We start from the raw sequence: 12,912 nt of genomic DNA on the forward strand, positions 1-12,912 counted from the left end.
TTTTTCTTCTTCTGCAGATTTTCAAAATCTATAAATGCTGAACAAGCAGATAAGTCCTCAGATGGAATGTTGGGAGCTTTGTTGCCATATGTTGAATATGACTTCGTGATTTTTTTTAACTGTCAAAAAGTTCTAGCTAATGTTTGGAGATGACCCAGCAACTACTCAAGAGGAACAACTGGTTGTTCCTTGAAGAGGAACGGGGACTGAATAAGCAGATAAATCCTCAGAAGGAAATTTGGGAGCTTTGTTCGTAGTTTGTATGTATGTTTGTATGTATGTACGTATGTATGTTTGTATGTATGTGTGTTTGTAGTTTTACAAAGGTAAGTTAGTTACTGGAGGATGAAGAGGAAATGAGTGTGGAAGAACAGCTGAGTACATCTGCAAGTGCTGCTTTGCATCAGCACATAACTGTAACAAAGGATGCTCTGTTCTTTGGGGACAGAGGCTTTATGATTGCTAAGTTTGGAGCATGGATAAGGGCTGCAGTCTGGAAAAATGTCAGTCCTAGGATTTAACTATAGCTTTTGCTGCTCTGCCTTGAGTGCCATCTAGATTAATTCAAATATTGTTTCTTCTGCATGACACAGATCGCAGGAGCAGATACACTTGGGTTTTGAGTCAGTATCCGTTCAAACAATGACTCCAAATTTTTGGGTGATCAGCTCAAAATATTCTCATATCTACTTCCAGTGATTCATTTTATGATTATTCAACATGAGACATCCTCAGGAGCCAGATTTCCAGAGGGGTTAATTACTCACAACTCAAATGATTCACAGTAGCTCTAAAATACCATTATAAAACCATAGGCAGAGTAAATTAAACCCAGTAAAACTCAGCAAGACATTTCTGAGCTGACTACCCATCATCCCTTCTAATAAAACAAGGATCTTGTAGACCAAATTCTACTGAGTGTATTAACTAATTTCATAGGTAACTGAAACTTTTATTACAGGGTGGGAAAAAAATTATTGAGGAGCTTACAGAGTTTGAACTGATTTTCAGTGGGTCTGTTAAGAAGCAGCATGCTAACCTACTCACTTAACTCAATTTTCTAACAAGATAGGAATTAACCCAAGCATAAGTTTAAATGTTTCAAAAATAATGTAATTACCATGATATCAGTGACTCACTGTTTTATTGGCTTCCATGTTATCTCTGTATCAGACCAGTGTTTAATTTCCAGTGTCTTCCTTAAATTTTGTAATCTGGTTTGCAGGAGCAGCACGTTTTGTCCCTGTTCCTCTTCAAGGAATATCTAGTTTTAACTCTTGAGTAGTTGCTGGGTCATCTCCAAACATTAGCTAGAATTTTTTGACAGTTAAAAAAAAAATCATGAAGTCAGCTGCGTATTTTTGCATCTCTAGGTAAGAATTCCCACAGCACCAATATGTTTGCACATGGTCAGGTATTGTCATAGGTGTTATGATTATATGGATCCAGAAATAACACAAATATATTTGATAGAATCACAGAATCATGGAATCACAGAATGGTTTGGGTTGGAAGAGACCTTAAAGCTCATCCAATTCCAAACCCCCTGCTGTGGGCAGGGACACCTTCCACTAGACCAGGCTGTTCAGAGCCCCATCCAACCTGGCCTTGAACATTCCAGGGATGGGACATCCACAGCTTCTCTGGGCAACACGTTCCAGTGCCTCACCACCCCCACAGGGAAGAATTACTTTCTAAAATCTAATCTAACCTACGATCTGTCAGTTTGAAGCCATTCCCCCTTGCCCTGTTACTCCAGGCCCTTGTAAATAGTCTCTCTCCATCTTTCCTGTGGGCTCCTTTCAGATACTGGAAGGCTGCAATTAGGTCACCCTGAAGGTTCCTCTTTTCCAGGCTGAACAATCCCAGTTCTCTCAGCCTTTCCTCACAGGAGAGCTGCTCCATCCCTCTAATCAGCTTGGTGGCCTCCTCTGAACTGACTCCATCAGGTTCATGTCCTTCCTGTGCTGGGGCCCCCCAGAGCTGGATGCAGCACTGCAGGTGAGGTCTCACCAGAGGAGAGGGGTAGAATCACATCCCTTGATAAACTGGAAAGCCAAGGAAGAAAAGAGATTTAATGAATATTTCACTGCCTCATCCATCCAAGACTGAGAGTTAATTTTCAGAAGTTTCCTTAGTCCCACAAATAATAATTCTCCAATCTTTTGTAGATGTTTGAAGGTTAACAGCTAAAATATCACTACTCAGAAGCTGTGTCAGTTCTTGGGTGTTTCCTCACTTCATTCCAGCCATACATGCTTCTATCCATCCTTTGAATGACTCTACATTCTTTTCACCAGTTCATTGGTCTTACAACTGTTTTGAACAGCCCCCACTTACCTACAACAGCAGGATTTTTAGCAACTGAAGAATTTTTTTGACATTATGCCAGAGAATGGTCAAAAATATTTGAATTCCCCATCATTGAGATTGTCAGGGCTAACATAATATGAGATTTTCTTGGGGGGAAAGTAAGCAGAGCTGGTAAAATGCAATACAAGTGAAATTTGTATTTCATTTGATTTCTTGTCATCTCCATATATCATATTTTCCTTCTCTCTTGCTGCTTCACTCCCACTCATTCTCATAATCTGTAAATTACTTTAGTCTAAAATATTTCCTGTGTGTTAACTGCATTTCATTGGTTGCCAATTCAGTCTTCTGTTTCTGGCACTTGCATTTGTATTTAGGCAACATGATGAAAATTAATATCATAATTATACCATTCAAGCAAATCACATGAATTAGATCTCTGTCTAGCCAGCCAAAAATATCTTTGGTTGTCATTGGAGTGTACTTTTTTTTCCCCTTCTCAAGTAGCATCACAAGACAGTGTCGTGGTTTAACCCCAGCCAGCAACTAAGTACCAGCAACCACTCACTCATTCCCCCATCCCACTGGTAACTCTATCCCAGCTGAAACCAGGGAAGACAGTGGGAAAACTGCTCCTTGGTGCTTAAGTTCTGTGGACAATTACTCTGCAAAGGAAGAGCAACACTCAGACTGTTCTCCTCTTTAAATACCATCTTTTAACTTTCCTGTTACTTCTTGCAAAGCGTTTATTCTGATTTCCTTAAAGCTCTTGCAGGAAAATGCAACACTATTCATTTTGAACAAACTTCTAAACAAAGCAAGTTACCAAACCCACACACCTTCTTTTATATTTGCCCAGTTGCAATATCCTTTTAACTCAAACCTCCCATATGGCCTCTCCTATTTCCTTAAAAGTTCTACATTGTTCTATAGCTTGTACCCCCGCGTTTTATTGACTGGGCTTGAACTATGCTCTTCAATGCTGTCAGAAAAAACCTCACCTGAGGGCTTCAAAGGAAGCAAACTGATCACACAAGCAACTGATGGGATTCAACACACATTCTACACTAGACTTGCTTTACAGTAGGTATTTGAGAACAGTTGGCAATGCAAGTTCGCAATAGAATGAGCTGCAGAGAAATTAATGACACACTGTTAGTGTCTTTCACAGACTGGCTGTTTGATATCAAACAATTCTATGGTTAACCCACTGAACTCATTAATCACTCAAAGCCTCTAATGTCAAATTCCTAATGGCTTGGACAACTGCTTCGAAAAGTCTCACATCATTTCCTGTCAAATTTGTCTCTAAAGTACAGCCAGGGTGCTTGGGAGACCAGCTGCTTGTCCCATACACCTTTTTAATTGCAAAAACTAACGACTTTGTGGTTCATTAAATTAAATGAGACAATGTAATTGTTTTATTGCAGAATATCAGATTAAATTTATGCACATGTATTTGAATTATCGTTATTGCTGGGATCTGAGCAAACTTCTGTCCAGGCTATTTTCACATTCCCATTAAACATAAGTGATTTAGATGCTGATTTAATTGCTGTAGTCCAAACCCTTTTTGTTTCTGAGGGGTCTGGTTGCGTTTTTTTGAGTCTAAGCTCTATGATGAGTTCAGATAAATCATAATAAACCTTTCTTCCTAGGAAGGGAACAACAACTACATTGGATTTCATGCCACTCTAATTACATTATTTAAATAATATCAGTTTATTTATAGGAAAGGCAACTGTAAAAAGCAATGTCTGTTTCTCCCCATGTATAATTAAGTTTGTTGCTTCCTGCTAGGAGGTTACCAGAACATGGGTTAGGAGGAGCAGCTCAGGCCAGACCCGAGTCCTTGGAAAGCTGGATCTTTTTCTCAGTTCAAAACTGAATTCATGTAAATCCATAGGAGGAAGAAGGATCTTGGGAAGTCATACAATTCTCCTCCTGCTCAGAGGCACACATGCAAGTGCTAAAAGATGCTCATCTGCCCAGCTCTCCAAGGCATTTGATGGAGCCTTCCCAGGGCAATAGGTCAGCTCTTCCTGCTCCTCGTGACTGCAAACCTGTGAGTGTAGCCTGAACCTTTCCTGTTCTGCCTTAAGGCCATAGCTTCTTCTGCTACCTGCTGCAAGTGTAGGAAATAGCCTTTGAAGATGGCAGCCAGGCCATTATTTTGCTTCAGCTGAGTCAACCTTTCCTCACAGGTCATGTTTTCTGGGCTCTCCACTCTCTGGAATTACAGTGACCTTCTCCAAGACAAAAGGGCAGAGAACTGGACTCTGTTCTGTGGCAATTAACTCACTGAAACTGTGAATCCCAAGCATAGAAGTGCAGTGGTGACACCTCAGACCATCAGTCCTGCTTTCTACTGTGGTAAACGTAGGTCATTAAACACGGTGACAGTGGTAAAACATCGTAACTCTCAAAGTGGGATTCAAAAAGTTGATTCCCGTGGGTCAGTCTTGTTGCCCCTCACTGTAAATCTGGACGTATCTTGGCAGCAGGATTCAAGTCCTAATAATAAAAAGTTTCACATAAGAGCAAGACGTTACTGTAGCAATTGCTGAAATAACACATTATCCTACTTTATTTTCAGTATTTCTTGCTCATTTTGGCTGGAGAGTCATCATTCATTTGTGTCTCCAATTACCTATTTTCCTTCCTGTCATTTTTTGCTGGTAGACACTCAACTTCATGTTATGCTCTTTCCTTATTTCTCCTGCCCACATTACCTTCTTTTATCTATCCTATCACCTGCCTTTCCCTTTTTTATCTCAGCCCCTCTTACTCTGCAGAGGCAATAGGGAAATAACTCAGTGACACCGAACTCTTCCGGACTGTGAGATGCCCTGCAGATTTGTCTGCTGCTCGTTGTGGAGGCAGTCAAAACCATCAGTGGTATCAGACACACATTTCACCTTCAACAAATAGTGCTCCAACACTGTCAACAAGAAACGATGGCAAGAACACATCATTGCTGAATTTCATTCCCTTCACATGGCCTCCGGGTGAGTTTAACAGCTGATATACGTAAAATCGAAGTGACAATTTAAAAGCCTGTTTGCAGGTTTCTGACATGAACAAGAGATCCCTCCAGACCAGCGTGCTCTGATCACTCTGCACACAGAACTCCAGCTGACAGAGTGAATTGGTGACGAAGCTCGCAGTGTGCGGTGCAAGGGCAGGAGCTGAGCACCAGGGAAGACAGAGGAAGGACGTTATGACAATTTAATAACAAGTGACTCTTCATTTCACCTTCTCTCAGCCGTTTCCACTCCTGCAAACAGCACCTGGACTGAGAGCTGCACTTGGACTGAGCCCAAAGAATAAAGAGATCACCAATTTCAGTAAAAGCTTGGAAATTGAATTTCCAAGCACAGCTCTGCAATGCAGACGGAGAGGTGTGAACAGAACCTGCCATTGCCCGTTTCAAACACAGCGGCCTCTTCTGCTGAGCAAATGCAGAAGGTAAGACCATGTGTTGTTGCCTACTTGTGTTTGACCAAACTCCCCAGAGACAGGGCAGGGAGAGGAGGAATGGAAATGGGAAGTGCAGCCCGGGGCAAGACCCCAGGAAGGGAAGGTGCCGGGTGGGGAGATGACATGGATAGACTGGGCAGAGAAGGAAGGCAGGAAGAGGAAGGGTTGCAGCCTGTAAGTGCTTTCACTTGCTCCTCTGGCTTCTAGAGTGCATGCCAGGAGATAATGGCATCTCTGCAGAGCTTCCCAGGCTCTCTTTGCACTTCCTCAAAATTTAAGAGCTCTTTAGGTGTCAATATTCTGTTCACAAGGTTGTAATTACTCTGACATTTCCAAAAATCTCACAAGGTTTCCAGGCAAAGGTTCTCCGTGATTGAAGTGTTATAGACATCTGATTTTAAGAAAAGGAAATCAAAACTGGAATATCGCCCTAGTGCCTCTCCTTCCTATAATTTACATCGAAATATCTGTACACATTAATGGAAATGCTTTTGCAACAAAAATAAATGAGTATCATTTAACGTTAGCGTGCATGTTCATACTAAAAATGTGTAAATCAATTGAAACATTACTCCTGTTTCCAAAAATTAAATAAAAAAACTTCAGACCCTATCTTTCACTCAACAATTTGCCCATTGACACATACACACAGTAAATTGCCCATACACACAGTAAATTATTATCCAAGATCATTAACTCCAGCTACATTGGTGCAGATGTGCTCATGACGTGGGTACAAGACAGCAGACCCAGCAGCACACAGATTTGTGTCTGGCTGATTGTCACTTGTCACACCATGCTCTCAAGGACAGTGTTTTGATGCCTGGAGAAAGACTGGCTTCTCCCACTGGTCCCCAGCATGGCCTTGGGACGTTCCTTCCCACCTCTCTGTCTCTGTTACTTCAGCCGTGAAGCAGAGAAATGACACCAACCAATTCTGTGAAACACTGGAGGCGTTACCCGTAAGAAGTGGTACCCGGTGGGGTTGTTTGTACGAGGAACAGCAGCCTGGCTTGCTCTCATCCCAGGAAGAGTTTACACAACTGACTTCTTGAAAACCTGAGAAGAAAGCCAGCCTGTGCCTGGAAGAGAGCCCCAGGAAGTCAGAGCCCTTTCCTGCCACTGGAAACCTTTGGCGTGTCAGACTTACCACGACTGATGTAAGCTATGCCAGTTTTAAAATGGATGATGATTCAAAATTTAAGCTATTTTGTCAAACCCAGTTCTTACCCCTGTGTCCCACTGCTGCCCAGGCCCCCAGGAGCGATGGGGGCTCCCCAGGGTGGCAGGGCAGGTGGGGGCACTGGGGCAGCCCCAGCTCAGCAGTGTCCATGGCCAGGCAGGGCAGGGATGAGGGGGCTGGAGACCAGCCCTGCTGCAGCACCGCTGGGGCAGGTGGCCCCAGGGGCTGAAATGGGGCCATGGGCAGGGTGGGATGAGGCCAGGCACAGAGTGTAAGACCTGTTAGTGCTCCCAGGGCCCAACACTCTTCCGCAGACAGGGCAAGTAAGTCACTTCATCCTTTTTTGCTTCATTTCTGCATTGCAGAGTAGTCAAAGCTGAGCTTTCTCCCATCCAGCAAAACTACACATTCTGCATAGCAAGAAAACTCTTCTTGCCACACAGCCCAAGGCTCAACAGTTCTGTGGATGCCGCAGCAGCACAGTTGTTCCTAATGTGCTCGCCAAGAAAACTCTATTGCTCAGATCAATCATCAAAGCTTCCATCGGTCCTTACCCTTATCTGAACACTCAAAGGGAACTGAAAACTCTCCCAAAAACTTCACAGTCACTGATGTCTCACTCTTTGCAACTGTATGTAATCCCCTGCATCTGTCTTGCTTCTCTTTTCATGTATCTGCCTCTCAGTAAGTCTCTAGGTGCAGGGCTGCCTTCCAGTCTGACAAAAGTGAACCAGAGCCTCAGGATTCATCTCCTAGGAAATTCTGATTTCAACTGAACACCAAGAAAAAAAAAAAAATTTTGATTCCACCTGGGGAGGAGTCACAATCAACCTCACACCATTCACTAGAGGAGATTTGCTCCCACTTTGCACATTTCACATGTGTGCATCAGAATTCACAAACCTGGAGAATAACATGGATAAATAACGCAAAATGAGGATTTTCCAACCAGCTCTGAAAACCAGCTTCTAACAGAAAAAACAAAGTGGGATGTTATTCCAGAAGATGCATTCCTAAAGCACTGAGCCAGCCATCACGAAGCCAATAACTCCCTTCAAGTTTATTCCTGTACACCTCCAAGTTTAGCAAGCACTACACATCTCTTAGTGGTGGTTAGAGAAAGACGTGGAAAGAATCAGCAAGCAGCACCAGCATCACCTGCAGAAGCTCTTCCCTACTCTGCTACTATTTTGCAGAGGAGGGGACAGTTCTTCATGCCCTGAAAGCCTGACATAGACCCAGCTTTTCTGCTGCAAGTAAAGCAGTGCTTGAAGAAGGTGGATTTTTACATCAGATGCTACCACTTCATTCTAATAAAACCACCCAGTTTATTCACAATATTGAAATGAAGGTTTTAAACCCAAACTTGGTGGTTCTTCCAAGGACTGCAGATAGGAACAGAGCTACTTTCCCCCCACCCTGTGATGTTTGGGCTCCTCAAGCCAAGAGAAAGCAGCAATGCTGTGGATCAGCCCTGGGAGGCAGCCAGGCACCACACAGCTGCTCACTTGCTCCTTCCCTCCCAGCAGGAGGGCATGAGAAAGCTCCTGGCTTGAGACAGACAATGCAGCTATTCCCAGAGTAAATTCCTGACAAAGTGTGCTTGCACACACTTATCCCTTTTTTTTTTTTTTTTTTTACAGTGGAGAGAAATATAAATAACAATCAATGCAATTTAACTGTACAAATTTCTAAAGGTTACATTTATCCAACTGGACAAACTAAGAAAAGTCAAATCCCAATTAGTAACAGTTAAAACCCATGTTTGTCATTTCTGGAGAAATAATTAGAGAAGAATTAAGATTTCCAGATGAGAAAGCTCCTCCTCTATGTCTAATGAAACACACTACAGGAAACTGTGACCTTTAAACAGCTAGAAATGAAAAGATGACATTAATGTTTCCACAGAAGCAACCACCACCCCACAAAAAAAGAAAAATAATCAAAACCAGCTACCTTAATGTGCTACTTCAGATAATATTTCATGCTGAATACTTATGCTGAAAACAACTTCTTGTGCCAGATCCAAGACCTTTTGAAATTATTCATATTCTGCCATCAGCTTCAAAGGGGAACAAGATTTGCCTTGCAAAATAATCAAGAGAGCTGCAACTGTTCACAGGCAAACTAATTCATGGCAGCTTTGGTTGCAACAGCTGCAGAAATTGAAAAGCTGATTAAGTGTATTAGTGACGTGTTCTGGTAAGGACCGAATTCAAACACTTCAAATACAAAGGGTAATTAATTTTCCAAAATATCAGAATTGTAGGATCATAGAATGGTTGGGGGTGCAAGGGACCTCAAAGTTCATCAGTTGGGGGGCTGGTGTTGAGGAGGGTGTTCAGGGGTTGTTGGGGTGGGTGTTGGGGGTTGTCCCCACCATTGGTAGGGACAGCTTCCATTAGACCATGCTGCTCAGAGCTCCACCCAACCTGAACACTTCTAGGGATGGGGCAGCCACAACTTCTTTGGGCAACCTGTTCCAGTGCCTCACCAGTCTCACAGTAAGGAACTTTTTCCTAGTATCTAATCTAAACCTACTCAAAATCTTTCAGTTTGAAGCCATTCCCCCTTGTCCTGTCACTCCAGTAAGTAGTCTCTCTCCATCTCTCTTGTGGACTCCCTCCAGGTACTGGAAAGCCCCAATTAGGTCACTGCAAAGCCTTCTCTTTTCCAGGCTGAACAATCCCAACTCTCTCAGCCTTTCCTCACAGGAGAGGTGCTCCATCCCTCTGACCACCTTGGTGGCCTCCTCTGGACTTGCTCCAACAGGTCCATGTCCTTCCTGTGCTGGGGACCCCCCAGGGCTGGAAGCAGCACTGCAGGTGCCAGAGCAGAGGGGCAGAATCCCCCCCTCATCTGGTGCCCACGCTGCTTTGGATGCAGCCAAGGATACAATTTTCAGCCCAGGATACAAATGATGTTGTAACATTCTATACAAAAAAACATTCCTCTGAGGAGAATCAGGGTGGGACATCTTTAGTAGGTATTACATCATTACACATTTACCTATCCCACACATAAAAAGGCAATAAATTTTATAAAGAAATTTATTGTGCAAGAATGATTTTCATGCTCATTTACAATGAAATAATTAGTTTTAACAAATAATCATGCCATTGTATAATTTCAACACTAAACAGAATATTTACATTCAAGTTTACACCTTTGTTCAAGTTCCATGTACGATATTGTCAGAATTAAGTAAGAATGCATCTTCAAATCAAAGTTTGCATTTTTTTTAACATTAAAATATCACCACCTTTCAGACATTTACTGGAAACGACAAATGTCCTTTCTTTGCAGTACCTTCATTTCCACTGGAAAAGAACAAAACCAAACAGGAAACCCCAAACAAAACCCCCTTCACAAAACCAACCTGCAGAAACCAGTGTCACAGACATAAACCAATGTCCAATCAGCCAGGCATTTCCCACATGTTTAATGGGAAGGAAGCTGCAGAATAACCTCTGCACAACTGACTTTTGGGGGACAGTTTATGTCATCCTTGCAAGAGATCATTCATGCCTTAAGAAAATGAACCTCAGGACAATTCTTCTACAAAACCTTAAATAACAGAAAGACTTGTTTTGTCAATATTGAAGTGAACATCATTTAATAGCACCAAACACACTTTGGAACTTTTTGTTCTTTTTTTTTTTCCCCGTGATAGACATGCCCAGGAACACTGCACTGTGGTCTAGCAGCTTTTTAAAAACAAAGAACAAAAAACGAAAAAAAAACAAAAAACGAAAACAAAAACCAAAAACCCCAAACAAACAACAAACAAACAAAAACCCAAACAAACAAAACCAAAACAAAAGCAAAAAACCAAAACAAAACAAAAAATTAAAAAAACTCTCTCAAATACCCACCCCAAACATCTGCTGTATAGTAATGATTATAAAAAAAATAAGCCAGCAGTTCACAAACAGTCCACAGAAATAAAAACAAAACAAAAACCCCAACATTAAAAAAAAAAAAAGAAAAAAAAAAGAAAAAAGGAAAAAATAGTTTTATTGTGCAGAAATTTAAACTGTGACTTTTTGGTGCTGCTTTTTCCTCTTCACACTCTACAGTCCAAGGGAAATTCAGGCTCCAGCCTGCATTTTCTTGGCCTGGATACAAATCTCTTGGTCCTTGGACAAAGGCTGCTAACACAATCACCTCCTTCCCACCTTGAACAGAAAGTCAGCTCATATGACACCCAACTTCAGAAGTGGTTCTGAATTACAACTTACTGTGGTCCTGTTGAACAGCTCAAAAATACAACAGAATTTTTGCTTAATTCCACAGTTCCATGTGATGCCTGCTATTCTAATCCACACTCTTATCAGTGCTTCACTTGCTCCCTAGGTTTCACTGCAGCCTGGAATTGCAACAAAGGAACCAGTGCACACCAGCCAGTACCCTGCCCTGACTCTTACATAAAGTTAAACCACAAAAAAAAAAAAAAAGGTGATTGTCTTGGATTTTGGTTATGAATGTTACGGAGACTGATTTTGAAGATGCAAACCTAAACATTCCCACACTTTTAAATAATCTTCATATTTGGCAGAGACTATTCCACTTTTTCTGTCTTCATGTTGTGACATCTCCTGCAGAACTTGTGGGCTGAGGAACAGCCGTAGAAGGCTGTGCTGGTAACATTTCCAGCTCAGACTCACGGACAAATATGACGGCGTCGCCACTGACATTTATTAAACACTGAGCCTGGGAAAAAAGACAATACCCAGTTACCAAACTATTAAACTATTTTATGTTTACTTATATCTGCTATATATAAAAACACAGAAAAGTCCATGGGGAGCAGGAGAAAGGCAAATCATTAGAATTCATTAGTGAAGCAATCTGTGCCATGTTTTCTTTTATATTCACTCACTTGTGTGCTATCAAACACGCAGGTGGAGTCTTGTAAGACACCACAAATGAAATATCTGGGTAGCTGTACTTGCTTTTACTACTGTTTTGAACATATTTCATTTGCCAAAACAATTGTATTCAATTGTTAGTCGTTACTAATAAGGCTTTGTCCCTTTATGCACAAAATGAAGCATTTTACATCAGCAACTCCAGGTATTTTTACAGGGAGTTTGGATGAAAATCCTGCACTGCAACAACAGGAAAACTAAGTAAGTTCAGCACTACTGTGCAACTGTTTCCTGCAATTTACTTCATTCTAGTAAACTCAGAATTTTTACCCATCTGGGTATTTCTGAAGCATATTCCTAATTTTGTGTTAAGGCAGGTGTTCGAGAAGTCTCTTGGCTTCTTCAAACATTATCACAAGATATCCAGAAGTGTTATGCAGACACGGCTCTCCAGAGCTGCTGGTTTTTAAATACACCAAATGTGTATTTGCATCATACTAATCACAACAGCACTGTTACTTCACATCATAATTTACCTGATTTTTGTTTGGATTCTCCATGAAAACACACTGCTTCATTATGTAGGAGACAACTGCATTCCCCCCTAGAGCTGCAACGTGAGCTCTCACCATTGCAAACACTTCAGCAATAAAAGCATGGAGAAAACCACTGACACCACCCTCCTAAAATGGAAAAAAATATATATATTACATGTTATGTTAGGTCTAGATACAAGATGCTGAATACTTTTCTTAAATATTTATAAGCTGAATATTTCAGTGCATCCTAAATGGTGTATTGCAGAGAAGTTAAAAGCTATTCACTGTTTAGCTGCTCACAGTTAAAGATCAGATGGAGAGAGACTATTTAAAAGAGCCTGGAGTGACAGGACAAGGGGGAATAGCTTCACACTCTGACAAAGAGTAGATTAGATATTAGGAAGAAATTCATCCCAGAGAAGGTGTGGGTGCCCCATCCCTGGTTGGATGTGGCTTTGAAAAACCTGGTCTAGTGGAAGGTCTCCCTGCCCATGCCAGGGGGTTGGATCTTTAGTATCCAACCAAA

General features: G+C 41.7%; 1 protein-coding gene across 10 annotated transcripts in view; it reads right to left on the reverse strand.

The window, feature by feature from the left end:
• Positions 1 to 10,012: 10,012 nt before the first annotated feature.
• C2CD5 (C2 calcium dependent domain containing 5) overlaps positions 10,013 to 12,912 on the reverse strand; it is a 66,127-nt gene continuing 63,227 nt past the window's right edge. For all 10 annotated transcript variants that reach the window (XM_017804786.1, XM_017804783.1, XM_017804784.1 and 7 more), the window contains 2 exons: positions 12,384 to 12,530; positions 10,013 to 11,689 (listed from right to left, as the gene is read on the reverse strand). In XM_017804786.1, coding sequence (XP_017660275.1) covers positions 11,558 to 11,689; positions 12,384 to 12,530 — 279 coding nt within the window. In that variant the 3' untranslated portion in view covers positions 10,013 to 11,557. The remainder of the gene's footprint in view (positions 11,690 to 12,383; positions 12,531 to 12,912) is intronic.

This window comes from Lepidothrix coronata, unplaced genomic scaffold, assembly GCF_001604755.1.
Source record: "Lepidothrix coronata isolate B3197 unplaced genomic scaffold, Lepidothrix_coronata-1.0 Scaffold10, whole genome shotgun sequence".
Classification (NCBI taxonomy): Eukaryota; Metazoa; Chordata; class Aves; order Passeriformes; family Pipridae; genus Lepidothrix; species Lepidothrix coronata.